This window comes from Caloenas nicobarica, chromosome 2 (genome assembly GCF_036013445.1).
Source record: "Caloenas nicobarica isolate bCalNic1 chromosome 2, bCalNic1.hap1, whole genome shotgun sequence".
NCBI classification, from domain to species: domain Eukaryota; kingdom Metazoa; phylum Chordata; class Aves; order Columbiformes; family Columbidae; genus Caloenas; species Caloenas nicobarica.
The window spans coordinates 24814214-24841423 of record NC_088246.1 but is presented as its reverse complement, the minus strand read 5'-3'; the positions used below and the strand labels follow the sequence as shown (position 1 = coordinate 24841423).

General features: G+C 37.6%; 1 protein-coding gene across 2 annotated transcripts in view; it reads right to left on the bottom strand.

Annotated features, from left to right (window-relative positions):
* CDK14 (cyclin dependent kinase 14) overlaps window positions 1–27210 on the bottom strand; it is a 324587-nt gene that overhangs the window by 120350 nt on the left and 177027 nt on the right. For both annotated transcript variants that reach the window (XM_065629053.1, XM_065629055.1), the window contains 2 exons: window positions 18219–18339; window positions 8111–8204 (listed from right to left, as the gene is read on the bottom strand). In XM_065629053.1, the coding sequence (XP_065485125.1) occupies window positions 8111–8204; window positions 18219–18339 (215 nt within the window). The remainder of the gene's footprint in view (window positions 1–8110; window positions 8205–18218; window positions 18340–27210) is intronic.

The following is a 27210-nucleotide window of genomic DNA, read 5'->3' as shown; positions in this document are numbered from 1 at the left end:
GTCCTGATCAAGGTGGGTTAATGTTAGCCCTTCAAAATTTGAAGTGTCTTAAAATTACTAAGCTCATCTGAAAATTGACACTTAGCTTATAGAAAGATACTGAGTATCAACAGCTTGTATAAATGGCAGTGGTGGTTGAAGAGACGCAATTTTATGGTGTGCTCAGCATCTTGCTCAATTAATACCTAAGTCTAGGGCACTGATTCAGAAGACACTAAAACAGGTATTAAGGTCTACCTTTATTCAAATTAGGCCTACTGCGAATGGTACCTCAGGCATGTGCTTGGGCTGATGTGACAGAAAAAGCTATATACTTTTACTAGTTCTTAGGAAGGCAGAAAAAAATCAGCTATTATTCTGGAAATCTTTTAAGAAACAGTTAAGGCATATCAATCTTAGATTCTCGTCACATGTCTCTTAAACCAGTATCTAAAACTGCCTCACATTGATTTTTAGAAATTTTCAGCTTTAAGGATGTTTGAAATTGAGCTACAGATTATAAATGACAATTTTGGCAATCAAGATGCACTTCAGAAAACCTGCTTTTGGCATGTGATGTACAATTCAGACACAAGTCAAAGAGGAAAGGGAAAAGAGAAGATTCAAGTGTATTAAACATTGGTTTTCTGTTTATGAAATGGAGAGAGAAAGCAATATGATTATTTGATGTCTGATCAATTACTATCTTGCCTAGTAAATAAAAGCATATCAGAGCAGGTTTATGAATGAGCCTGTGCTTTTATAGCAATACTATCTTGTAGCATAAGTTTTTGGAAAACAGACCAAGGCTTTTGTTCAGAATGGGCTTCAGCTCCATTTGTCATATGCACAAATTTCTTGAAACTGCATTTCTGTTCAGTGTCACCTGCATGCAGAAAAGTTTGCAATTACAGCTCCATACCACATGTGAACACAACCTGTACACAGAGAAAAAAATCTATTCTGTGGCATATGGAGCCAACAAGGAAGGTGCCCGCAAAGATGTACACCCATGTGAGTAGACAGAGCTTCACTGATTTACACCAGCTGAGTCCCAGCACATTTTTTCCAATATATTGCCTGCAATCACGCTCTCAAAGGCCAGAGCTGAGCCTGGAAAAGAAACAATGCTCCTTTATAGTTATAGCTCATTTCTCATTCAGCAACTGAAATATGGCAGATACTAAAGAAACATTCTGATTCCAAAGAAAACTACAAAACCATTGTTTTCCACTGAACCATGTCTTAATTTGTTTTCTTTTTCTGATAGCAAATTACTCTTCACATTTTGCATTACCAAGCCGATAATAAGCCAAGCTTTTGCAATCCCAACCATGCTCAGGGTTTTGCTCAGAGTCAGCTGGCTGAATGGGAGCATCTCACAAGCAGAAGATGACACATGTGCATCAGGTTGAGTGACTGGCTGGCCTGACAACCAACCAGCCCTTGAAAGTCAAGGATGGGGTCACACATTCATTTATTATTTCCTCTCCTCCTTTTCCCTCCCACTACCAGCTGGTAGTTGCCCCGACAAGTGTCCATCACATACTGCTGGAAATTTTTAAGACTTTAAAGATGGATGAATGAGAGGTTACATGTCTTCTTTCCTAAAAGAACTGTTAACAGAGCGTGAGATATAACTTCAGTATTTTTAAAGCCTTCTTTCCTGAGACACATAGGCAATATTACTCAAGAAAGTTTCCTACTTTTTTTACAAGATTGCTGTTTTTAAATCCTAAACCTAGTTTGTTTACCCAATACCATATGGATTTAAAGATATAAGACAAAGAACACCACAGACTATGGCTACTCAGATATGAAAAGGACGGGAGTTCTTTGTAAGAGGTAAAAGCAAATTGGCATCAAATACCTTGCGCCCTGTTATAAGGGAAAAATACTACATGTGCAGGGATACAGAAGACAATATAGTGCAGTCAGAGCGCTAAAACTGAGCTGAAACTTCTTAAAAAGAACTCTGAAAAAATCCAAAATCCTTTACAAAGCACTAATACATAGAAGATTTACCTTGCTTTTTAAGGATCATTTTAAAGGTTAATTCACCTCATACTTGTCTAGTTTAGAATTACTTTCATTTGAAGTTTGGCATAAGACATAAAGCCCAGAAAGGAGCCTTGTAAAAGCTGTATCAGCGCAAAACTTGCAGGCAACTGCACTGAAATACTGAATAAGTGCTAACAATTTAAGAGAGAAGACGCATGGGTAACGATGCCTGCTATTTATTTAATTAATTTCAGTGATGCTGAAATGAAATATTTTACATATCACCATAATCAAGCGAAGCAGAGGTAAATTCATTAGCAGGATATAATACGTTGTACTTCTCTCATTCTACTTACATGCTGTGCTACAGAAGATAAAACTCAGCAGTCAGGTTTCTACTTAATTGGTTTCAAAAAGCCTCCTCATTTTCCTCAAGAAGTCATTGGTGGGAGGAAAATGGAGAGAGACGGGAGGAAAACACAAGCTGTTTATAGAAAATATTCCCCCTCTAAGCAAGTGATGTCTATTTTACAAAAATGAAGAGTCTTTCTCCAACCAGATTCATCATTTGCAACATATAAGGCACCATAGATACCATGCCTACACAAAATAAAATTTCAGCTCAGGTCCAGCCTCACAAATACCTCTACTCTATCAGAGATGAACAAGCTGTATTTCAGAGCCAAAGTATTTACCAAGTGACAGAAAAATATGTATTGAATAATGAAACAGGAATAAAAGATCAATAAATTTGACTAAACACCTCATTACACAGGTGAACTTCAAACCCCATATTTAAAAGTACTTCTCCCTTGGGTTTAGCACTGCTGGCTTCCCAAAAGATGTTGTTAACTCAGTGTACCAGAAAGCACTGTCCTTTGGGTCTGCATAAGCTTAACTGAAAATGAGGCCTGTTAAAATCTATTATTTCAGGCTTTAGAGGATGTCAATGACATAAAGCAAACCTTCAGGTACAGAACCAGAGGGAGAAAGCTCCACAGCTTCACAAATGCCTGTTAACATTAGAGTCGCGGAAAAAACACTATTAGGCTGCGTTACATGATACAAGACACTTCAGACACGTAGTCACATATATATGTATTTATATATATATTAAAAAAAATATTGAAAGCCTTTTAAATCTTCAGTTGCAGAGGGAATACTTCCATTCCCATTTAAAAGGAAAATGCCATTTTTCATAGCTGTCTGAAATTGCAAACTCTTGCGAGTCTTTGCTGTACAGCTCCACGCAGAAAGTTCGCGTTTCTGGCATCGTCCTTTGGCATACCAGGCTGCTGGGCTCAACAACTGGATATCGTTCTCTTTTAATTACTTTTTAATACTGTGTGTTATGGCACCCAACAATAGCATCCAATGCCAGAGAGGAGTCCTCAGGTTTTTGCAATATGCATGTCAGGAAAGACAGGAGATTCAGGCTGCAAACACCTGTACCTGCTGTGCCACGTTACCTGGAGCGTGAGGCTCCTGTGGCTCACATGCATCCCGCAACCATGCTTGCAGAGTGGATGCCCATTTACAGATAAAACAGCATTTAAATGCTGTTGTCCTGCCTGTGCAGAGATCTACAAAGTATCAGGAGAACTCTTTGTACGTTATTCTTGCAGCAAAATGTAATTTTCGGTGTAGGTAGCACCAAGACTGAAGCTCAGCCAACGCACAGATTATTCCCTTATTGGGAAAGCCTCAGAGCCCTGGGAGGAAAATTCACTTTGATCTGTAGTGGCTCTCAGATACTTCACGTAAAGTGGCAAAGACAGAAATACCTTCCCACTTAAAATCTCTCCAGAAGAAAAATAAGGCCAGTACAAGAAATTCAACTCTGATCTGGTCTGAATCTGTTAAGAACAGCAAGTGTAAAAGCACACCCTTAAATCAAAATCAGAGCCGTAACCAAGCTGTTACTTCCAGTGTGGGGGGGCATGCATAGGCATACTGCAGGCTCCTCCACGTAATCAGCTTTAACTCTCAACTAATTCACGTTGATCATCACCAGATCCAAGGAGCTGTCAGTTCTCCCCAGTACAGGGTAAGCTTGAAGGCATTTGGTGCAGCTTTTACTTCTAGATATAATTAAAGCTTATTTACAATGGCAGGTTCTCCTTGATACGGAAAACCTCAAAGTTTGCAACTAGAGAAATGTACATTAACAAATGATCAATAGGAATTAACTACTGATAAAGATCTTAGCTACTCCGTATGAGAGACCAAGTGATATTCCAAACTTAGTGTAGTTTTATTTTGATTCAACAGATTGCCTCACGTATTTTTTCCTATTCCCATGGTTTTACTGATCAGCATCTACTTGATAAAAGCTTCATCCTGCCTTGCATACACGTTACAAGGCTAAACAGAAATGCTGAGATTACTGTATCAGGTTATGGGTCCATCAGACCTAGCACCTTGCAACAAAACCTGAAGGTGCTTGTCTCAGAGAATGGCAAAAAAAATTGCTGGATCTTCTCAGTTGTGCCAGAAATGATGATGATACATCACTCGTTCGATTCTTCGAGGCTAAAGACTTGTTAGCTCTTACAGGCTGTTATTACTCGTTTCTGTTTTATTTTCTGTGATGCAGTTCTATGTAGAAAGTAACCTCAGTTCCAATACGCAGGAAAAGAATAGGAGTAAAGATGTAATAGTATACTGATTAAACCAAATCACCTCTGCGTTAAGACATTTTATTCACTGTTAAACATCTTTGAAAAAGCAACCTACTTATACATGTTATTTCCATTTTATTTGGTAAGTGCAGGGGTTTTTTTTAAAAATAGGTTATTCACACTTTTAAATATGGGTGGGGAAAAGAATTCATATTTCCTTTGGTCAGATCCAAAGTGCAACAATAACAACTTGCAGCTTGCTCATTCATCAACATCTCTAAGTGCTGGTCCAATTCTGAGAACAGATCCTGGTTTATAAACCCTTGATATTTTATCAAGGTCTATTGCACTAATAGACCCTGAGAATGCTTATTACAAACATTTACTGTAACAGAAGTAGAGAATCAGTGTATATTACATTTAAAAACCTACAAATGTTTAAAACAATAGAAGTCAGGAAACACATGCTTAAAAAAAAAGTTCTTAAAAGTAAAAGATCAAACTCTGTTCTTAACCTATTATATACAATCAATTAAATCATTATTAAACATAAATCAACATGAATTGTAATAAGGAAGAAATGTGCGGGGTTGCATCTTCTCTTGCTATGGCAGGTATGTGAAGAATGCCAATGGTAGAGATATGCAAAAGCATTTAAAGAATATCTCTGACTTCCACTTGATAATCACTGAGACAGCCTTTATATGATGTATTTTAATTTCATTTACATAATAATGGGAAATTATACAATAGGAAATCAAACAGCCATTTAAGAATTTTAAACTGTTATTCACATTAAATTTTGTTCACTTTTCCTGAGTGCTATTTCTTAGCATTTTGTGACTTCCCTACTACCATGTAACTGATTCCCTAAAGGCCTCAAACTGCAACCTGGACTCTTATACTATGGATGTGTAGCTATGACTAATAACAATGGCAATGGATACAACATGAGTAATACACCTTTTGTTGTAAGTTGTGTAATTTAGGAGAGGACTACAGAACGAAACAGCTAGTGTGAAGGTGGGCTGTACTTTACACCATTTTCAGAAGGCTACCCTTTGTTACAACAAAACCATCACTGTTGGATATTGAAAATGTGAACTATGGGATGGCTTGTGGAAAAGTCTTTTATTGGTTAATCTGTTTCTTTCACAGCAGTGTAAGGGCTCACTGTGTGGGAGTTAATTGTGTTAGTTATCTGGTGTAACAACCTGATTAATGTTGTACTTCAGCGCTATTAACTACCAAACTATACATGATTCACCGGAGAATGAATGAATTTAATGCTTCTGTTCAAATACAAAACCAAACAAGAATAATCTTTTGGTTTATAACTTTTAAACAGATAACTTAAATTCTTAATGATGCTTAGCGTACATTAGGAAGGCACTCACTGAAACTATTTAGCTAATGGTAACTATACACTTCCATTAGAAAGCCTAATTAATTTGGATTTAAAAATTAACTCTGATTTACAACAGACCATAAAACTACCCAGTCCAAACTTGCATCTTTTTATTTGAATGTTTGCAAAAGATCAAACTGAAGAAATAGTATCAATAAATTATCCTTTCTTATTTCAACGCTGTTCTCAATATTTGCAGGTGTAGTTTTAAAACAGAATTTTTAAAAACTGGCAGGCCTCAAAACTCACCCTGGGGTGTATTTATCTTGGCATTTTAACACACAAATAACTGCGATGATAGGGAAAAGAAAATATGAATATACAAAAGGTATACACAAATAGATTTATATGATATACCTGCCACTACTGCCTTTTGTGCTGTCCTACAATCTCATATGATACAGTGAAAAAAGGCTCAGTTAAAGGGAGCACTGATTTCTGCTGTTAGAACTCTACTTAATTTCCATAGCAAAACCACTCACTAAAATTCTACCACAATAAATGAGATGAAGCGCCAAAGAGGAACGTATTGTTTTCAAAATTTCACATTCTATAAATAAAGAGGAAATTTAATCTCAATAAATGAGAAGCATAATTTAAGAAAACTAACCCCTAAAACTGGTGCAGAAGTTGCTAGCTTAAAATACACAAGCTGGCAAACAAACAAAGCAATGAGACACGTCACATGAACTGCTCAGAACTGCTGCTCCTTGTGTATATTGTGGCACAGCTATTTTTCCACAGCAAAGAATTTTCAGGATATTAGCCAGGAGGCAGAATAACAAAATATTTTACATAAAATGAGATATTTTTATATCACAGTCAAATAAGGACTTGTTTTAGAGAGATATTTTTTCTCAGTCACTCCTAAAAGCAGTTGCTAAATTCCCTGATGTCCCCAAGAAAGAGATATAGTACAAGCAAGTCTGAGTACAACAAAGAATGTAACTTTTATAAAAACATCATGAAAGACTTTCTTTCCCTCCCCATGGGCCAAAAAAAAGATCGCCAGATAAATCCTCTGCATTTGAAATACATGCTACTAACAGAATATCCTTTCAAAGCAAGGGTATGCTCATGGTTCCCTCTTAAATTTGTGATAAGAATCAAAAGAGATTGCCGGGTTGAGGGAAGAAGCTGCTCTTGCAATACTTTCTCTGATGGACACCCCACTGCAGTACCAGGAGTCACCTTGGCTACTACCTGGGTGAGCAGTGGCTTCCCTGAATAACCCCCCTCCACAACAGCACAGCTCCCAGCAGGCATGGGAGTAAATGAAAGCCTTTAGCCAGGAGTCAAGAAAAGTTGTTCCTGAACCTTTTGAAAGGGAATTGCCAAACTCAGAGCACAATGGGAGAAAGAGCAAGTTTAAAACAAACAAACAAACAAATGACAACAAAACAAAAAAACACTACCACAAACCAAACAACAACAACAACAAGAAAACAAGCCACAAAACCAAAATACGCAACCCTGTAAAGAAAAAATGTGTAAATTCTGGTTTATGCTTGATATAAATGACCTTTTCTTTCACTCCTGATATGGACGTGTCATCAGTGCCTATGTGCTACCCATATACCTTATGAAGGGCCCAACTAGGCTGCAGAAGCAGTAGTCAAGGACTCCTGTTGAACTTGAGCATAAGCGCAACTTCTGATTTCCCATTCTGTTTCTCACCTCATTTAATGTCTTACTTTTCCTTCTATGTCTATCTCACAAAAAAGAATACTTTCCATTGACATTACAAGATTAGCATAATATTAATAAAACACCAACCAGAGTCATCAGTTTTGATCATTCTCGATGTATGGACGACAAACTGGCTGGATTTCCATTGCCTTACATTTGGAAAGCTTTTTTCCACAATTGTATAAAAACCTTTCTGTAGATTATTTGGAAGATATTAATTGAAAAAATTAGGATCTGAATTTACTACACAGTCTTCAAGAATATGTCGTGTAAACTATATCTATCTTGTAGACTAGGCTTCTGATCTTTGGCTCTATCAGTAATTTAATTCCTGATGCAAAGAAATATATCAACATTGATCAATCAATCCTTTGTTGTCTTAGGCACATTACTTAAGCAGTAAAGAACTCACCAGAAATATCCTTTCAAGTTGATCTTGAATGTCTTTCATTCCTGGAAAAGCAGCGACCCCTTGAATCATTTCTACAAAGATACAACCCACTCCCCTACAGAGGAAAAACAAACAAAACAAAGTATGCAACATTAGAGAGATTTCTTACAGGTTAAACGGCCAGCAACAATGCTTTTGTATCCATCACCAGTATTTGAATAATATTTATTCATTTATTTTAAGAAACCAACGCCAGCCTGAAGGATAAACGTGCATGTATAGTAAAGCCAATGTCTACACATGGAGACTTCTCAGATGTTTGAAGGCATGTGTAGATATAGCAGGAAGGTGGATGGTAGCTGTTGAGACCAACAAAGGTACAGCAGCTCTCTCTGTTTCTACGAGTGCTTCCTGAGCAGCATACTCATGCTCCCAAATAAATTCCGGGGATGTGGGAATGACAGGGAGAGCACCCTTGGGAGAAGCTGACTGGGGACAGGGCCACAGCATGGAGGCATACTGGGAGGGTTTGGCGTGGGAGGAGAGTCTAGAATACTATGAGTAAAGAGAAAAAGGGCACTTGGCTGCTCATGGCCACTGAACTAAGCTACTGCCCTAATGCAGATGACCTCGGGGATGGGCTTGCTTGGGCTCTCCTCTCCCCTCTTCTAGCATAACAGAAGGAAGCCCAAAGCCCATAGCTGTGGGGGTCTGCTGACCCCATTCCCTAACCAAAAAATAATTTTAAGAGAAAACATCCCGCTTGGCTACCGATAGGATGCAGAATTGAATTTTATATATATATATTTTTTAAGTTGTTCAATTACATTTTCCTACATACATTTTTCTGCAACTTCCGCATGCAACCACCTCCCTATGCTGGATAACTATATCTATGTAAGCAACCACACTAAAAAAACCTGTACCCAAAACAACTGCCAATTCGATAATCCAAAATATACATCAAAATGAGCCAAGAATTTGAAAAGCTAACTACCATACCACCTCTGCCTGAAATTGTGACTTGTACTTATGTGTCAGAAAATCCAAACAATAACCTCTAATTTAACTTCGGGTTTAGAAGTAAATTATTCGGAACGTAGTAATTACAGACCTTTTCATTGCCTATGCATCGTGATGATGCATTCAGAAAGTAGCATTTAATTTTAGGGATATGTGTGCATATATTGGTGAGGAAGTGGTTCTACAATAAAACAACTTAATGAAAATAGATTGCATATTTTTGTTAAGTCCAGGGCTGAGTATTTATAGATACCACTTAACTAAGATTATCAGCAGACAACCCAAGCTTTATTCATCTCTGAAGGCTTTGACCACTATTGAATAATGAAACAATTTTATGTTCCATGACAATGAGAGCTGATAGTCAAATTTGTTGAAGAAGAAAATAAAACATATATCACTATTTTCTAATTCTATGTCCCAAAGCATTGATATATTTACCAAAGTTTCTCCTTAGGCACTGAAAAGTGGAGGCAAACTTTGGAAAGCACAGTTATTTTAGAATGATTCAGGTGTTTATAAAAGAGAGTTTAAAATTTATGTCCCATATGCTTCTGCTGGTTACCAAATGAACTGAATTGATTAAACTGCCATTCATCATTTAGTATGGTTAGTGCTTCATTAGGCAGAGACAGGCACAATACATCTTAGTCAAATACTTATAAATAGTATCAGGATCTCAGGCAAGGAAAAATTCAAGAATTCAGTCAAAAGCCATTTATTCAAGATGAGAAATAAACCATCTGAATTTAGACTAAAGAAAAGAGGACCAGAGTTCTATTCTTGCAACCAGAAAACAGGCGTTTGATCAAACCAGTGTATCATTTGAGAGCATGTGCTACTATCTGCAGAGAAACTTCAGCTAGCTGTTCGAACAGAAATGCTGCAAAGACAACAGGAAGATTTTGCCAAATTGTATATTGTTTCACAAAATCAGTCTACAAAATTTTCCACCTCTAGTGGGTCTGATACAAATATGAGCCAAAGATCAAGTAAGAACTGCAAACAACACGACCGAAGAAAAATTTTCTCCTTTGAGAAAAGAATTCTATGTCTTGGAGTCTTGTGTAACCTAGTACTCCATTTAGTCACAAGCTGAAGTGAGAGTGAAAGAGTACTGGACTTAAATAAAATAATTTAAAAAGTCAAAAGGTTATTAAAAACATCAAGGAGAGAAACGTAAACAACCTTCAAGGTTTGAGCTGGAGAACTGCTGTTCCCTTTGGCCCACTTGAAAATTAGGCTCTAGGCTTGGTTTCAAAGCTTATGGTGGTCAACACATTGAAGAATAAATTCATAGAAAGAGAAGACTAAATTAATACTAAAAAAAATTAAAATAAATAACCCTGGTCACCCCACCCCTCCCAAAAAGCCATAATAGCACATATAAGCTTCAAGATGACTGGATGGTATTTTAAATGTCTTAGTGATGTCAGTGAATTTTAGGCTCACAGCAAGTAGAAACTGAGTATATAATATGATCCTTGAATCACAAACCGTAAGAGCACAGACATTGAACATGAAAAGAAATAAATCCTCTACAAGGCCTCGAAATCTTGTCTTGTTTTTGCAGACCTCACAAACAAAGAGGTTAGAGAGATTTTTGAGCAAAGCAAAAATTATTTTCATGCCAAAAGAACCAGTTTGTAAGGAAAAATTAAGAAAACTATGTCAGTCTTGGCTACAAGAAAACACAAGGGACAGGCAGAACATGATGACTCCATATTTAAAATTATGTAAAATGAAGGACAAGGAAGAACTGATTAGGATTTTAATGGTTCCCAGAACTGTAGGTAGTAGATCTACCCAGATCTAAGGTACTATAACTGCAAATAGCAGGATGCCTTTAGGAAATAAAAATTTTAGGGTGAGTGTTAGACAAATACAATAGTGCTACACCTCAGCCTCCCAATGGACTTGAAGCTCCATAGTTACAGTCATGTAAAACTAGAGAAGCTGAAACACTTAATATTCTTCAGGGAACAGAATTACATTAACAGCAGGGTGGATCAGATGATCTCACAGATCACTCCCATCTCTAGTTTCTATGATGCAAACATTACTTCTTGAAATATGAAATACGACCAATTAACTTGGCTTTAATGTTCACTCATCTCCAAGGATATGTTATTTACTTATCATCTGTGCACACTCAGCATACAATGCCATTTTCAGGCAGAACTTGGGAAATAATTTGCAACAAAAGACCATTAGCCTAACATATTTCAGATTTTCCTACTGTCTGTACAGGACTTCTGATTTTGAATAAATAAGCCAAACGCTGTGACTTCATTAAGAGATCTTTCCAATGGAACAGCATAGAATAACCTCACAAAGTAAAAGTGACAGCCATTTAGTGTGGAAGTGGGTGGCTTACCCTCTGATGACAAAAAGCGTGACTAAACCTATTGATGTATTGATGAGACCATATGTGGCCATACCATCTAATATTGCTCTTCTATTGTTCTCCTTAATTTTCTGGAACTCTGGCTGTCACCATACAGCCTTCTACAGAGTAAGAGTTAATAGCACAGCTAAATGAGTTACTCTTGCATTTGAATTGACGTAGTAAATGAGCCTGTAAAAATGATGTTGGATGCCTCAGGAAACTGCATTTTTTTCATCTGCACAGCTTTTATGATTCAAGAGGGTATTCCCTTAAAATTAACTTGCTTACTGCTGGGTTTGTTTTATATTTTTGGTTTAAGAATTCACATTTCTGTCTCTGTGTAAAAAAGATCCTCACTGCAACAAGAAGAATCTCCAGCCTGTCTGTACTCGAATACACTAAAAAACCCCAAAACAAACAAAGAAATAAAAGCTTTGATAAGGCACAATCTATAAACTATTATTAGGGTTGTTTCCTTCAGTTAATATTCTGATTTTTCTTGATGGATCCATAAAAGAGACTACAGACACATTCTGAAATGAGTTATTTCCAAACCAAGCTTTAGTTTATACCTAAATCAAGATTATAGAAGCCTATATGCTTATTATATATGTTTTAAACTGTTGAACTTTATGCCCTGAACAGATCTGCTTTCCAGCAGGCTCAGTACAGGTGATAACATTCAGCATGTTCTTTATAGTGAAGGCCTATGCTGGATCTCCACAGAAGGTTTCTGTCTAGTCATGAAGCCTGTTTTTAGCATGCGGGATTGGGCTTCAGACGGGCAAGGCTTTTACGAAAACTAAGTAATTGCTTCTAGTAATCTTCCTGGTGAGATTTCTGAAATTCAGAGCAACAGTAGAGTTTTCATTGAAGTTTCCCAAACTACATGCAGTTCATACTGTTAAATATATCAGAATTTAGGCAAAAACAAAATACACACCCCCCTCAAAACTCAACTACTTGTGTTTTTATGCATTTGTCACTAAGAGGTAATACTGGAACCTCTTCCATAAAATCCACTAGTGATACGAAACATGTTGGAAGGGGACAGAGATTTCTATCTTGCCTGATTTATTCAGAAAAAAGTATGTTCCTATATAATCCTTCTTACGAACAGAACTACAAAAACAAATTTTGGAGGAAAGGAATGAAAAGTAAGGGGCTTTTGTCTTCTTAATTGACTATAATCTGATTTAATTCTGAAGTGCCAGAATACCCATAGATGGTGAACTTGGTTGTAGTTTGTCTTTCATGACACTCCACTTTAGTATGTGAAAAGTAACATACGATGGGACGTACAGTCTGATAAATGAATAGGGGCAATAAGGCAAACAAATGACAGTTTTCATATGAGAAGTAATGAGTGAAGCAAAATTTCCCTTCCGTGATGACAAAGAACCTTAAAATTTCTGCAGAAAACAGATGCAATGAATGAAAAATAATTTATTTGAAAGTATGATAGTTCAAATGTATTTCTTTACAGTCAGTCTTGAAGCAATTGTAACTGCAAGTGAATAGAGTGCTCATGTTCTTGCCCCTGTCATTGAATTACCTAGAAATAAAAGCTCCAGAAATTTGTTTTGCAACCCAACCCTCTGTAGCAATGCTCAGTTTCTACATTAAGGAATGTTATATCCATGAAGGACTAAAATGTACATGAACTCTTTTTGCAAGAATCTTTCTATTAGACTCACTTATTCTGTAAAAGCAGAAGGCAAAAAAACCCTCAAGAAAATAATCTTCAAACTTGAGCTATTTGGCCATGAGGTATTTTCCTGTTGCATGTGCTCTTCCTGCTTGTCTCTTCTAGACCCAGCTACCTTTATAAGGTACTTTCCTGACACACATAAAACATGTTTCTAGCAGTGGAGAAGCAATAGTAAATCTGATGTTCCAAATAGATAAAAGATGTTTTTATGTACAAACAGAAATGCCCTTCCAATAGTTACAAACAAAGACAGTTTCCTCACACATGGTGTTTCTATGAATTCAACCCTATGAGAATTTCTCCAATCAAAAGCTAATTTAGCTGAAAAAAACTTTTGAAGAACTCACTGACAAAAAGTGAATTTTAATTAACAATACCTTGACAGTTGTTGCAATATCCTCACCTTAATATCCTAATCCTACAGATTAGCATTTCTTGGGAGTGGAAGTCATAATCATAAAGAACATCAAGGGCAAAAGAACTAATCTACCCTATGCTGTTTTCTCTCTCAGGCCCCAAGCAGCCTTTCTTTAGGGTGTATTGGGATTCCTGCTCTTGGGTCTTTCACTGCAAAATGTTTACAGCAGATACAGGATAAAGATGCCTTTGTAATGTCCCCTGTGTAAAAACGTAATTTGTTGCACCTGCGTCTAAGATAAGATCAATTTTATTTAATAAATATCTTAATTAGAGTCATAGGTCTTCATTGGTAAATTATTAAAGAAAACATGCATGGAAATACAGTGAACACCCAAATCTGCACTTGGAGCAGGCTATGTGTGGAAAGTGGTGTATTCCTGAAAAATACCATTTATTTTTCTAACAGAAAATCTCCACAAGAAGAGCTTTCCCTAAATTAAGAACAAAATTGAAGTAATGTATACCAACCCAGAGGTTACAAAGTTAAATAACAGTGTTTTAATAAGCAATTTCATAACATTTGACTGGCCTAGTTTTAAGTCATTTCTTCCACAGCACTAATCATAGCTGATGTTAGTTAATAAAAGTTAATTTAAAATACATCACGACCTATAAGTTCTTAGGTTACCTGAAATGTAAATAAGAGTGTATTTTTCAAAAGGAAAACAACAGGATATGCAAAAAAAATCGCCAGCTGCTAGCAAACACAGTTTAAAGCCAGCTGCACTTCAAAATAAAATATCCCTTGTGACTTCCTGATGTAAGCAACCCAGATGTAGCAGTACATTACCAGAATGAAAAAGGATTTATTAGTCTGTTTAAATTGCTTCATTTACTAATACTGTATTTTTCCGGTAAGGAACAAATACAATAGGTTTATTTGGGAAATTTTTTCCCCCTATGTTTCTGTATTACTTATACATGGGTTTTAGCAATTCATAACCCTTTACGTATTGAAAAAAAAAAATCAAAGTTTACCACAAATCTTTTATGCAGTCTTGGGTAGTATAATACATTCACATGATGCTGCTGTATCACATGCTATCAGCACTAAATCACAAAGCCCACTGCATTGATTTCCATCACCAGCCTGACACACTAATGCATGTACGTCTTCATTAATATTATTTTATTGCCAGCGGCTATTTAAAAAAAGAATGCAGGAGAATGTAAAACTGCATGTGGATCATTAGCTTTTAGTTACTATCCTATTGCCCTACACCAGCAAGTGAAGTGTAAAAATAGCTTGCAGCCTCCACCACCTGCTTCCCAGCCACTGTCCAGTGTTTAATACTTGGACTCCTTTTTCATGCAGCTGGTCTTCTACTCAGTAGGAGCCCCACTTTCTATTCCTGGGGAAGCAGCATGAAATGTCATTTATCATGGTTATAGCAAAGGTCCTCTGTCTTTTTTTTTTTCTAAATGGAAGAAACAGCTGTGCTTTCTACCTCAACGTTATTTAAATATTTAGTGAAGTGGCTGCCTAGTTTTGTCATCATGTAGATCATCAATAAGGACACAGGAGAGCACAGACTATCTGCCATAAGGACATAATGCCAGTAATTGCATAAAAATGCTAATGCTACAAACACACTTTTGATAACAAATTACCAAATTACCTTGGAATCTGATGGTAGGTGGGTTTGTCTGCATCTCCCTCCTACTCTGGGAAGACACTAAGTGGTTTTAATGTAATTGTGGCCCAGCCATGTACAACCACTGGATAAATAAAGCCCCAAGCCCGCCTGTGTTCCAGCAGGGCTCACTGTTGAATGTGCCAAATCAGCATAAGTGACCTTAACACGCAACTACACCTCTCACAATCAAACTGGAAGCACGCAGACAACCCAGCAAAGCAGAGAAGTAAAAACCTAAAGCTTTTCTGTCACATACAATATACACTTGCTCTAATCTGACTTCTGATGTGGCAGTAGCTGAGCCTCTACATAAATTCTTGCCATGTGACAGAAACCGTATTACTAAGGCTTTTTTCTAAGCTTTTCATAGTTCTTCAGTTTGTACAGGGCAGTAAAAATTCATGTTATAAATCTAGTACCAGAGTAGTATGACATAATTTTTCATTTGAAACAAAACTCGCCACATCTATCCCTGAGCAAATTGATCTTTTTTATGCTCTGTACAAGAAGACATAATTTATTATTATCATTGAAGATGTAATTGTGTTCTTCCTCAGTACTCTCGCATCATTATGAAAGTCCTGACAAAAACACGACCTGGATTGATGAAGTGGCATTTTGAGTCCTTCCTTGGTCTTCCCTGCAGTTCATGTAATTTTGAATATACACATGATTATGAAGGGAATCCACAGTCTGCAATTAAAATTGATTTAAAATGCTTCTATTAGCTGCATGGGTTAATTTGATCTCTGACACAGTAACATCACATAGTAGGACTATACTTTTACTAAACTCGTTATTGGGAGGAATGTTAAAACTACTGGGTTTAGGATCTATTAAACTTTTGAGCAAATCATTTTTCTTTATGGAAAAAGTTTCGGTGAGAATCAAATGTGTTTTAAAATCCTTTTTTCAGTTAAAAAAGGTCAACCAAAAAAACCCATTTATATAGAAGTGCGATTATTTTTTAACTGGTAAATGTTAAAAAAAATCCAAAGTATGTTTTGAATAAAAAAGTATTTTATAGGATTTCTTGAGCAGTTTGTTCTATTAAGCATTAAAAAGTTAGTGGTTTCCATATATTGTTTTATTCTTTTTGTACTTTACTGACTGGGACATGTATGTACATATGTACACAAAGGTGTGGGACTCCCAAGAATTGAACACATGTAGACTGAACTATAAGAAAATGAGCAGAAAGAACCATTTATGCCTGCCAGCTCTTTCCATCCCCTGATGCAGTTGTGCTGCCTCACCCCAAGCAAGTTGAGCTTCTTGCCGAGAGTGTCAGAGGTGTATCTGGGAAAAGAGGTGACTGCCAAACGTCACAAGCAGACGGGATGCAAAGATTGAATACAGGCTGTGAAGACACCAGGCTGAACCTGATCTTTGGGAAACCAGGGCAGTTTTAAGGTAGATGAGAAGCTGAGATGCTGGGGGAAAACTATTTTAGATATGTGAGGTGGAGAATGGTGTGAAGAAAAGCAGACAGCTGATACAGAAGATACTGCCTTTGCCTATCTGGTGCAGTTGCAAAATCACAACATTCACATTTGGAGACATTTGTTCACTCTTCCTTTTCCTGCCTCTTGGTTCACATTCTGCTACAAGTTGAGGAACTACAACAGCCAGAGGTCTGGTTATATCAAACACTCTCTTCAGAATTAGATATTGCAGTATTTATACCCCGTAACCCTACCAAGTGAAACAATCCCGCGGTGTCTAACTCCTGCTCCCAGCCTTCAAGACTTAACAGCACTACAGGGAAAATCTAGATGAGATTTTCAGGAAAACGTTGCTTTTCATCTCACATTCTCTGATCTCAGCTACAGGACTAAACACAATGTAGTCATGCTACTTCCTGTCCTCAGAAAAAGAAAAAAAAATTCCTGTTAGGTCATCAGTTTCAGTACTGTGCTCCAAGATTACCTTGGCAAATATTTTTCACTCACCATATAAAAACAGAGAGTCCTTTTTATCTTATCTTACAGTTACCTCTAGATTTTAACATCATCGTAATTCTAAATTTAGGTTGCCTGTATTAAAGAAAGATATTTCAGCGAACTGCAAAAAAAATCATAATTATATTTTTCTGAAACTTGCTCAGTATATTTTTTTTCCTCAAATGAAATGAGTTGTATAGACTCAAAAAGTCAAATACACACTCGAAGAAAAATTTAACATCTTCCACAGCATGAAACTGTCTTTGTAAGGATTTTTTTTTCCACATTTCTGTTTCTTGAATCAAAATGTGTTGCTTCTACTAACACAGTTGAGGCTCTTACTAATTACAGAATTTGTGCAGATTACAGAGATCCTGTGACTTCAGAACCTACAGGGATAAATTAAGAACCTCCATCTTGGTTTCTAGCAGTCAAAAAACCAAAGACCTCCTTTGTTCAATAAAGGGCTAAATGATGTTATCAAAAAAGAGCAAGGTGCTATATATTGTATATATCAAACTGCCCTTTCAAACCTGCAGGTCTAAATAAAATCTGTAGGTTTGAAAGAAAACTATTCAGCGATGTACCACACACTGATTTACTGCTGACAAGTACAGTAGATTAAGAACTGAGGCTGCATTCTCACATCCAGAGAATCCCGTGTTTGTCCTTGCTACAGCTGGGCATGGAGAAAGTCTATTTGCTGCAAAACAAATATCATGTAATACCAAAGTGCCACATTAAGAGTATGAAAGTCAAGCAACAACAACTCAGTCTCTTGCAAAGCACCAATGGCTCTTCTAGTGGTGTGTCAAGACCGGGTACCAGCTGCCAACCAGCAGGGTGGCAGAAAGAGCTTCCATTAGGGTGATGTGGAGTGATCCGCACATATTACTACACACAAGTTTTTCAACCTATGCCACTAATCTCACTATGTTTTACACATTTAAAGCAAATCAGAGGCAAAGCACCTACGTAGACTCTTGTGTGAAGATGCTATACTTACCACATGTCAAGGCAGGTGGAATATTCTGTTGATCCCAGAAGGACATCTGGAGGCCTGTACCATAGGGTTACCACTTCATTGGAATACGTATGGCTGGGAACTGATTTAGCTCTTGCAAGACCTGTGGGGTAAATACAAATAAATTAATGCAAACAAAACAAAGTAACAGTTTGCTGTATAGTTACAATCCTAAAAGGATATATGACAACACACCACATAACATGGCGGCATGTTGCAAGTATTTTTTCCTTCTAATATTGGCTTAAGTTACCTAATGAAAGAACATGGTAGCATCTATCATTTAGTACCTGGCTTAACAGAGCTGTGAATATTATGAAGGAATAATATAATAAAAGATGTTTTTCATTATGACAACCACAGGCCCAGGAGAGATGCAAAGATGCATTGTGGTATACCTAGATGAGACAAATAAACAAAGATTTCTATTTCTGTTAACTGTTTGTCCTTAGACATCCACAGACTTACATTTCAGTGTTATTTAGAGAAAGGAAACGAGAAGAAAACTCCCAGACAAATAGTGCCACAGATAAGATTATTTTTTTTAGGGGAGCCTAAGTAAATCTTCCACAGTTTACACTGCAAACGCCAGTCTGCTTATTCAAGTTTATTTGAAGGCAGTAGACTCACTCACACATTACCATTCAAATAAATATTAATATTGCAGCAATACATCAGAAAATGGTACATGCAAAATTCTCTCTCAGCAAATGTATATCGGCAATGTATCAAACTTGGCAGCAGAAATAATTTCAATGAAATCTGTGGTGTACTATACTATTGACAGTAATTAAGCTTGTCAGCCATTCGAAATAATTCATATTACTACACAACCATAATCTATCTCATGTAAAACTGGAAAGACTTTAGGAGAGACTCTCCTATGCTAAAAACAGAAGTAAAGAGAATACTCTTCTAACAGTTCTCCTACAGAAGCTTCCCTCCTCCAGGGAACAGAAAAAGATTTCCAGGGCTATGGCAACTGTTCCTATCATGTGCCTGCAAACACTTTTTCCAAATAAGCTGCTACTTGTCACTGCCTTGACACCATCAGCTCCCTTGCTGGTAACGCTGGACATGCACAAGTAGTGGAAATCAGAAGAAAGTTCTACTGGGGTTTTGTGTGTCTTCCTAAACAAAGAACTACTGATTTCTCTTTCACAAAACAAATGAAGTTACTAAAAAAAAAGGTCATGTTTTAGACCTTACAGAAACCAAAAAGCAAAGTCATACACTCGGAAAGAAATGTGCAACATGAGAATTCACATAAGAGTGCAGATGAGAGCCCTTTGCACCTTTATTCTTAGTACACTGGAGAAGCTAGTCAAGAATAGTTAATCTCAGTGAATACATCTCCATAGTAATGATGGCAAATCTTGCCAGTAGATTGCATTATCAGCTGATTATAGCAATTAGACCAGTGTAGGGGAATAATTTGACTTGTACGCCAGAATTTCTTCTAAAAAAAAAATTACATTTCGAACATGAATAACCATTTTTATTTTAAGTTTTCAGACTTCCATCTCATGTTTGTGCACCTGGCCACCAGATTGACAAATAACTTGGCTCACACAGACAACTCAGGGTTGGCCAGTGCAGTACAGCCCCACAGAGGCCAGAGGACAGGTCACGTCACACACTTGCAGTGCCTCAGCCTTCACATTAATGTTTTGCTTCTAGGAGATCAGAAACCACCAAACGCTCTCACTGGTGAATAATTCTTATTCCTAGCCCAGAGAAACATTAAGAAGTCTGAGTTTCTGAACACCTATATCCCACGTGACTCAAATGAAACAGTAGTCCCTGAGCTTGTGGATATGGACCTACTGTTATTGAGCTAAATAAAACTTATGAAAAGATTTAAGAAGCCTGGATGGTGAATGCCCCCATCCTTCTTTGCCTGTCTGAGACTCCCTTTAGTCTTGCCTGAGGAACAATGAAACTATTTACTCTCTAATCTTCTGCCTAGCTTAGACAGGAGAAAAAGCACAGGCAGGCAGGGAAAAGGCATTTTTAAGAAGACAGCAACATCATGTGATTTCAGGAAAACTGTCAAATAACTTCAGAGCTTGTGGGGTGAAAAATGAACTCAGGTCTCCATGACATAAAGTTTTTGATCCACGCGCTCAAGAGATCTCCCATGTAGAGAGAGCAATAAGTACCCAACTTGCCATACCAGAAATCATACTGCAAATAATACAATATCCATGCTTCCCTGCCAGTTTCTGCCACTTTGCTTGCCAGGATGGAGCTTTGCAAGTGCTACAGCCAGCCCAAGTACACCTTTCCTCCTCCTGAATGGCCGCTCAGCATAAACCAGTCCTCCCATCCTGCTGGGACTGCTGCCCATCCTGTTTCCTCAGCCAACTCTTTCTAGATCTCCTTAATCTCTAGTCTATTCCAGATTAAACAAAATCCAACCAATTTTCAAAGGATGGCCCTTTTTGGCTAAACTCAGCCTGTTGGTGAACTAAATGTTTTTCTTTAATCTGGTCTTCACTTCCAAACCAACATGAAAGCCTTTGAGGTTAGATGCTACATCCGATTTCACGGTTATAAGAGGATCATTACTGGAATGGAGAAAGTTATAAAAAACCCCTTAATTTGTAAGAGCAAGATGAAGCCATACATTGGCATTAGACAGCATCACCAGGTTTAAGAGGTTTAAGGGTACAGGCCATAAGCTTTGAACTGTGGTGAATCGGTTTCCTAGTTGGGCACATACGCTACTTTGGAGACTGGAGAAAGCAGGAGTGAACAACCCAGGGAAATACTCACAAAGGCTAAAATTTGGCAGAGTAGAATTTGGCACAGTCCCTCTGTTCTGTCAGTCACTCCCCCTGTGCAGAACCGAAACAACTAATGCCTCAGAGAAGCTGCTTTGTCTCGGGCAGGGAGCTAAGTCTGCTTTTTCTGAATAACGCACTGCATAAATAAGGCATTTGCAATTATGAACACTTTCACTCGAAGACTCAGAATTAATGTAAATGTCTCTCATCACACTTAAGGCATGGAAAAAATAACCTCACCTTTCAGATGTATTTGCGGTTTGAAAAGGACTGTATCAAAACATATATATATGAAACACTAACAAGATACTGCATTTCTTGTTTTGATGCTCCAGATGTGAACAGATGGCAGTTACCAGTTGGGTTTTTCTCAGATATCCTTCTGCAATAAAATTTCCTACATATTTTGCACCCTTTTGCACATCCAAATATGCTTACTCATGCAAAATTTATTTAACCACATCCTTCAACTGAAAGAAAACTGAAGGGTAGGATTAATTAGCACAGCATGTTCGATCACTTTCTTTAAGGGTTCCCTGTCTGTTTCCATGGTTACACTACAGGAAGAGCGACAATCCCATTTCAAAAAGACTGAGCTTATGGGGGATCATCAAAACTTCAAACCTTAATGGCTAGTGTGCAGAAAATCCAGAAGATAAATGAAGAGATCACCAGGTGAGCACCCAGTATTTACATATTGCTGTTTGAGCACTTTTTTGGTGGGAGGATCTTCTGACAGGCCATGAACTTCCCTCTGGTTCCTGTGTCTTCCGAAAGATAAAAGGTCAACACGTGTCCTGCTGTTGCAGCCTTATTTTGAAAGCAGGAAGCCAAGCATGAGGCCCAGTTATTAAAAGTCAGGTCGCGTCAGACCCGCTGGGGAACTTGTGTGTAATTATGGGAAGAACAGACACTGTTTAATGTTCTCCAGGCACTCACTTCTATGGCGATTATTTATCCAAACAGAAAGAAGAAACTGTTCTGATACACTACATACTGCAAGGCTTGCACAACAGCATCTACCTGTGCTGTGACACAAAGCACAACTTGCTTTTAACTCTTTCATTAAGCGATGGTTTGGGCTATCCTACAATGACCTATATTTAAAATACAGGGTGAACGATCTATACCTATGTGCGTATGTATGTCTTTAATACAGAAAATCGGAATTTAAAAAAACCAAACCTGTATATACAGAGATGTATTCCTTCCTTAGTAAATATAATTTTCTCTGCTTCATCTGCCTTCATCTTTTATCTCAGACTCAGAGGTTGTATCTGATTTTACCTAGCATCAGTTATTAACAAAACACATTGCATACATCACTTTAATTTTTAAATTGCATTTGGCTTTCACAAGAGGCAATAGCTATATCCAGACTCAAGTCCTATTCAATATGTGCACCTTTGGCTACATGAGCACAAATATTAATATTTGATATCTCTTTAGCTGCCAGATAGCTTTCTAGTCAAGTTCACATGACAATCAGGAAGCCTTTGTTCACCGTGAACATGATTCTGCAAATGAGAAAACCAGCCATGACTGCAAAAAAGAGGGCTTGCCAACCATGTGCATGGTTTCCTTTTCCATTGTACCTTATATGTTTTGAGTTGATTACTATTTCAATTTAGATATAACAAGAAAGATCTCTAGCAAGGCATGCTGGAAAGAAAAAGGGGGAGGGGGCATTTTTTTCTGCTGTTTTTCCTTGATTCAGACTCTTTTCATTCTTCCTTTTTTAGCCTCCTGTTTATTTTAACAATTACCTGGAGTTTGAGGTAAACAGCTTATAAAACCAAAACTGTTATTCAGTAACAACACTAAACTATCGTTAATGTATTCTATTGTAGATCATGAACTGTCAACTTCACTTAACCCATTTACTCAGCTAGTTATTTTCCAACAAAAGCATATTTATTCAGTGAATACCTGAACCACAATAGAACAGGAGTGAAATAGGCAGAAATACAGACACTGCTTCAGTGAAGCAGTCGGCTCTCTAGCCCAGAAGTCAGTTTTTGGCAGTGAAAGGTGTCCTGCAGCCTTCAGTTGCTTTCACTGTTTACCTGAACACATTTGCCTCTAAGATGTAGCTTCACCAGAGCATCTGAATTAAATTCCTATCAAATAGGATAAATTAATTACCATATCATAGAATCACTTGGGTTGGAAAAGACCTTTAAGATCATTGAGTTCACCACTAAACCATGTCCCTAAGCACCATATATACATGTTTTTTAAACACCTCCAGGGATGGTGACTCCACCAGTTCCCTGGGCAGCCTGTTCCAATGCCTGACAACCCTTTCTGTGAAGAAGTTTTTCCTCATATCCAATCTAAACCTCCCCTGGTGCAACTTGAGGCCATTTCCTCTTGTCCTATTGCTTCCTACACAGGAGAAGAGACCAACACCCTCCATGCTACAACCTCCTTTCAGGTAGTTGTAGAGAGCGATCAGGTCTCCCCTCAGCCTCCTTTTCTCCATGCTAAACAGCCCCAGTTCCCTCAGCTGCTCCTCATCAGACTTGTGCTCCAGACCTTACGTCTGAGCCCCAATACAGCCACCAGACTATGGTAGTGACATTCTTTCAGGAAAGTTACCCAGTATCAGGGACAGCCTAATTAGATTCCCCAAATAATATTCCAAAAATGCACTGGAGTAATGACTAGTTGTCCAAACCAGAGTGCAGGAGTCAACCTCCAGGACACGGAGAGCAATAAGGCAAAAGGCATGTGTGCCTCTCAGCCTGTCTTTTCCAGCTGCATCAAAAGATTATTTTTCCCTGGAAATCTTATCTCATGTATGTCTTCAGACAATCACTTACAATAGCACAGACCATCATTATTCTGGTCTGTGAATGGGACTCAACTATCAATTTGACAAACACAAGTTACAGAGAGGGGAGATGCAGAAATACTTTTTCTGCTAACAGGAAGAATGACTCCAGCTCTCATAAAATGTGTTCTTCTTTTGTGAACAACTCCAGCATCACCTCTTTCGTCATCATCTCTTTCGTCTGCCTCCTGTGCCTCCCAAGGGATCACAGGCAGTGGAAAAGCTGAATACAAGTAAGAACTCAGCTGTTGGTGGTATAGTAAAGATCTCTTTGATTAATTCGACTGAAAGCTATTCTAGCTATAAAGCTGTTTATTTCTCTGCTTTAAAATCCTTACAAAAGAAAATTCTGAAACATTTTTTAAAAGCTCACTAATGCTGAACGTGCATCATGGCTGCAAAATTAATTCATTTTCTATTAGCAGAAAAGAACACACTAAAAATTCTGTTCCAATCAAAAAAATGGTATGGAAGTGCAAAAGAAATATACATTCCATTTTCAACACCGGGAAAACATATCTATTCCCATGGTTTTCTGGGTCAGCATGAATATGTCCAAACTGCCTCTGCTAGTTTGGAAGCAGAAAAATAACACTGTGGACAGGAATAAAAATAAAAATTAAAAATAAAAAATAGAGTCTGTACCAACACTGTAAACATACTCACAGACGCGAAAGCTAACATAACTCAAGGACAGCAAGGAATTTCACATCAAAGATAACTTCTGCATTAGTGAAGATACATAGATTCATTATAAGTATGGTATATGCGCCCACAATACCTTAACAGTTGCCTGATTTACTTTCCAGATTCTGGATTTTTACTTAACGATCCTCAGTTTTTTATCTCATTAAAAAAAAAAAAAGTATCTATAAGAAGATTATGTCCTCTACTCCTAACAATGTCCCAACATGCACACACCACTTTGCTAATAGAGCTGTAAGTGAAAATGTCAAAATTACTCATTCCACAGTGAAGTTATTAAGTTTGAAGCAAAGAGTTAACAATGGCTGAACAGATGGTTTTAAATTGGGAAGATCTGCAGAGCGCAGGGAGGAAGTTTGAGAAAGAACAAACAGGCAGAAATTAATTCTCCACTGAAAATGAGAGGTAATGCATCTGAGGATACTTTAACGTTCCTTGACAAAAGAGAGAAAACTGGGAAGCAGCTATAAATGAATGAGCCAAATGCTGGACAATTATGAGTTTAGAAGAGAACAGTAATTTAAAAAAATATATGTGAACTTTCAAGACATATGAGCAACGAACTTGCTGAAGACAAGAAAGGCAATGGACCACTTGCCTACAGTTCTGAGGTATAAATGTTTCACTGTCATTAGGATTTCCCCCTAACAAATCAATTGAACTCAGGGGAAAAAAAAAAAAAAGAAAAAAAGAAAAAAAAAAGGGATCCAGGGGAAAAATGTTGTATGGACACAAATGGAGAACTACAGATGTCCAATTTGGTGAAATGTAACAGCCCATCAAGCACTGAACATAGAAGTTAATAAATTACTGTGGGCTAGTATGTATGAAGATAACAATTTATTATGATCCCCATCTGCACAACTAAAAGCAGGACTTCAAGAGCCATTTTTTGATTACTCCATCTGGGTTTTAAGTAAAAATGAACCAAGCCTTATCAACTGGTATCTTGATAACTTATCACTTGATAAAAGTGCAGTAGGTACCTGATATATTGTATCCAACAGGCTAAATACAACATATTTGCAAAGAAATATGCTTGCTTTGTGCTGTGCAAGACCTTCTTTTTAAGAAAATCATCATGTAGACAAACTGCCTTCCCCTTCGTTCGGGTGCTAATGGGACTGAGCACACACCAGATTGAAGCCCATTGTACACAGGGCAGCAGTGCCGCTTAAATCCTTCCAGTTTAACATTTCATTAAATCTGACAGCTGAAGAACTGTTAAATAAGCACAATTTGGTGCTACTGTAGTGATTCACAGTCATCCAAATAGAAACGCAAAAGCAAAGTTTCACCAGGAGTTTTATATTTAAACAACTAACCCTAGTTATTTACACTCAGGTAATTTTGTTTCTTAAATGATGGTACAACACTGGCAGTGACAAGGTGATGCCACAGCAAACACATACCACTCTCTCCATCTATTAATGGCATCAACTACTCAGTGCAATTAATCTGTGGAGTGCTGGAACACTGATCAAAGGTGATAGTCATCCGACCACTGCGATGTCACTTTATGGAGTGATTTCCCATGGGATAGTCCTATTTTGCTGATCCATCATTTCAAACCTAGAGCTAACGTATCTGGAGAAATTTGATTAAGATAATACCTCAAGTCACAGTCAACTGGTAAAAACCTCATTGAGTGCTTGCAAATATATTCACAAACAGATCAGATCCCTGGAATGACTCTAGGACAGTTAATTTAAGAAGAACAGGGCTACTTGAAGAAGCAAGTATTTGAAAAACATTGACATCTACAAACAAATAGCACTTCTGAAAAGCAGATCTAACAACAGGTTCTATTTCTAAATCAAACAACACTTCCACTTGCCATTACCCTGCAGGAGTGGAATTTGTGAATCTGAAAAACTGTCACCACATGGGTACTGAAACCATCAGTTCTTATAGCACAAGGTTCGACATGTATAAACGGCACAATTCTGCAACCACCAGGCACTGTACCCCTGGCCCTTGCGCTGCACAGCCAACGCAATTACATTTGATGTCTGCTGAGATGTCACCTGAGAACATACTTCTATGAGGCAGGTCACAGCTGCATTTGTTCCATTATCCAGCCTCGTCTTTTGAACCATGGCTGCCCTGCCTGGCACAAATGGTTCTCTAGTGATCATGGAGTTTAATCCAGGCTGCTTCCAGTAGCCAAGACAGACTATTTATAGACAAGAGAAATACTCAGCCGATTTTTGGTACTGTTACAATCCATCATACTCTGCAGCTTATGTCTTTCCTTAGCAGGTAAAACACTGTCTTGGCTGTTCTGCTGAAGACCTCCAGTAGGTTTTGCATGTGCTATCACATTAGTACATATGGTCACATACCAGGTAACACCCACAGCATCTAAAACCACATCTGAATGACCTGGCTTAAGTCAGAGAAAAACGATCTGAAAATATCAGTAGAGTACAGTACAAACATTGCTGCAAAAATGCAAAACTACTACAATTTAAAAACTTTTTTCAGTTATTTCAAAGCTTTTAGAAACACATCGAAGAATAAAATAAATATAGAAAATGGAAAGATTTCACTGCATTTTAAAATGATTTTTCACTTTGCTTTCAAGTGTGAAACCATTAAGAAAACCTGTGTAAGTACTGTTGCTTCTGTAAAGCAATGTCAT